The sequence below is a fragment of the Alligator sinensis genome, unplaced genomic scaffold (genome assembly GCF_000455745.1).
Source record: "Alligator sinensis unplaced genomic scaffold, ASM45574v1 scaffold512_1, whole genome shotgun sequence".
Classification (NCBI taxonomy): domain Eukaryota; kingdom Metazoa; phylum Chordata; order Crocodylia; family Alligatoridae; genus Alligator; species Alligator sinensis.
The window spans coordinates 402,440-405,467 of NW_005842063.1; the positions used below are offsets into that span (position 1 = coordinate 402,440).

General features: G+C 48.9%; 1 protein-coding gene across 1 annotated transcript in view; it reads left to right on the plus strand.

The window, feature by feature from the left end:
* Window positions 1-12: 12 nt before the first annotated feature.
* Window positions 13-3,028, plus strand: part of CCDC30 (coiled-coil domain containing 30) — a 37,790-nt gene continuing 34,774 nt past the window's right edge. Inside the window, exons 1-3 of the mRNA XM_025203700.1 lie at window positions 13-39; window positions 732-914; window positions 1,794-1,914. Coding sequence (XP_025059485.1) covers window positions 906-914; window positions 1,794-1,914 — 130 coding nt within the window. The 5' untranslated portion in view covers window positions 13-39; window positions 732-905. The remainder of the gene's footprint in view (window positions 40-731; window positions 915-1,793; window positions 1,915-3,028) is intronic.

A 3,028-nucleotide genomic window follows, 5' to 3' on the forward strand; every position in this document is an offset into this window, starting at 1 on the left:
CGGCAGGGCCAGACTCGGGCCCGTCACCGTCAAGACGTGGTGGGCGATGCGCGATGCAAACCCCGCGCCCTTGCTCCGAGGGGCGGCCTGGTGACCCGGGCGCCCTAGTCCTTGCCCCGCCCCAGCAAGGCTAGCACGTTGCACTTGCCCGTGTTAAACTGCATGCTGTCCTGCTCTGCCCGCGTGCCAGCCCTGCCCGGACCCCCTCCCCTGCCCGCGCCCGGCACGGCTCTGGCAGGGCGGTTGGCGGTCGCTGCCGGGCACGGCTGTCCGCCCCCCGCGCGTGTCCTTTCACCCCTCAAGACGCCAAGCTGCCCCGGGTCCTCCTCAGTTGAAATGTCACAAAGCCCCCATGGCCTTTAATTAAAAGCACATGGTGTAATTTGAGTTTGGGGAAATGAGGGAGTCTCTGGTTCTTGTGCTGCCTAGTGCCTCCGTTCCCAAAGGTGTTCACGAAGGCAGCGTCACTGCCCGCGCGCAGACACCCACCCGCCCCACGGCCTGCTCGTTAGAGAGGACCTGTCAAACGTGACATCATTAAACGTGTTTAGGAGCCGGTTGCTTCCAGCGCATTCGACTTCTGTTCTCGGCACGAGCTGCGCTGAGGACGTTTCAGTCTCGTGTTAACTGTTGTCAGTTCAAAAATCCCTGTGCCCAAACACATCTCTTCTCGGAGAATACTGCGTTTTGGAGATTTGAGTTGGTTACATTTTGATGATTTCTTTGTATAGGAAAAAATACAGGTGGAAGACATACTCCGGCGGCTCCAGGAAGAAGGGATCAGCCCTTCGGCCTCTGTAGAAGAGCAGCTCTGCTGCGTGTGGCGCTTGCTGCTGCGTAATGAAGACAAGTTACAGTCTGCGACGCGGGGCTTGGAGGAGCTGAGACAGCAGCAAGCAGAAGAAATGAGAGAAGTATGGCCTAGTTGATACTGGAGTTATATTTCTATTTCCTGTTCCTTTGCCACGTTCAAAATCTGCCTCGCTCATTTTTGTGAGGAATGTATTTTTTCCCCACTGCTGGTAATTCACATGAAGAGCTCTTCACTCTTGTTCCATCTTCTCCTTGGTCATCCACCAAGGCAAATACCGTAGGAATGGCCTTCTAAGATGTACTTGGCTCAGGGGTGCTCAACCCCCAGCCCGCAGGGCTCTGTCATCTCGCCCACAGATGCAGCCTATAGAGCAGTGCTAGGAAGGGGCTTAAATAGAGCCTGGCCGGCTCTGTTGGCCAGTTGTGTGCCAGCTTAGCAAGCCTGTCTGCTCCAGACGGCCAGTGAGATTGGGTGAAACTGGCTGTCTTAGGGTTTCTGACATCAGGCTTCCAAAGTTGTCGTGAAGACAGAGTTATAGTTATAGCTCCCTGTTCTCAATGCTTTCTCCATCATTTCTGTCTTCTTTCTGCCTTTCAAAGTCTTGCTTTTCACTTACAGCTACCTTGTAATATAGGGTACATGCGTCTGTCTAATATCTGCCTCGTTGCACCTCAGTTTTGGTGTCTATGCCAATGTGTTTCTTGTTGGACTGATTTCCGTTACCTTATATTTGCCCTTTGAGTCTGCTTCTAGGTATCCATCAGCAGAGAGAAATAGGGAAAGCTTCAACTATCCCAAACATTTAAAAAGCTCTGTAAATGTTTGGTGGGGTTTTTTTTCTTCTTCTCCTTCCTGGAAGTATGTTTAGATTTGTATTGTAACTACTGAGACTAGTGCATGAGCTCCTGATGTTAATAATCAGCTGGACAACCAAAGTCTCACAGTCATTAAAAGGCTTCCATGTTCTTTTCATTTCCAGGTGGAAAACTATGTGGGCCACGTCCGTAACCTGACAGAGGAACGTGATGCTCTTACCACTGAATTTGAAAAAGAAAATGAACAGTTGACACTCGAGTTACGACAGCTGCAACTCCAGCAGGGTAACCCCCTCTCCTTTTTCTGAAAGGGTCTCATATTTGTGCTTTAACAGTTGCCGTTGTACAGGGAACAAAGTACAGGTTCAGGAGAGCTAGCTTAAGCTTGCAGGAAACTGCAATGATTTGTTTTTGTACTCTTGTATTTCAGCAGGATAACTTGTATTAGACAAGCTTGTATAATATGCAATCCTAGACGTTTTGTGGTGTGGTAGCTGTGCAGGGAGCAGATGCATATCAGTGAATACAAAACTAGTTGAATCATCATGCTTAATTAGTAGTTACCAATGGCTCAATCAATATCTAGTTGGGAGGGGGTATCAGGTGGGGCTCCTCAAGGGTCTGGCACAAATTTGCAGATGACACCAAGTTGTTTGACAGTGCAGACTCTGGACAGGGTAGGATTAGGATCCAGAACAACCTGAATAGATGCAGGGGTGGAGGGGAGAGGATGGTCTGCAGTCAACCAGATTAAATTTAGCGAGGACAAGTGCAAAGTCCTGCTCTTGGGACGGAATAACTGCATGCACAAATACAGACTGGGAATGATTGTCTAGGCTGCAATACTGCAGAAAAGTACCTGGGGGTTACAGTGTACCATAGGTTGAATATGAACCAACAGTGTGCTCTTGTTGCCAAAAAAAAAAAAAAAGGCAATGGCTTAGTGGATTGTATTAAATGGAGTGTCTCTTTCAAAGGAAGGGAAGCTTGCTTATGACTCTATTCCATGCTGGTGCAGCCTCACCTGGAGTCCCATGTCCAGTTTTGGGCCACACACTTCAAGAAGGACATGGACAGATTGAAAAGAGTCCAGTGGAGAGTGACAAAAATGATTAGGGGCCTTGGAGGCAGACATAGGAGGAAAGGCTGAAAGAACTAAGGTTAATTAGTCTGGAGAAAAGAAGACTGAGGAGGGTTTTGATAACAGTCAGTTAGAGAGAGGATGGAGATGGGTTTTTCTCTGTGGCCATAGGGGACAGGGCTGGGAGCAATGGCTCAAGCTGCAGCAAGGGAAATTTAGGTTGGAGATTAGGAGGAACTTTCTGACTACAAGTATGATCAAGCACTGGAACAGGTTACCTAGAGAAGCTGTGGCATCTCCATCCCTGGAAATTTCAAG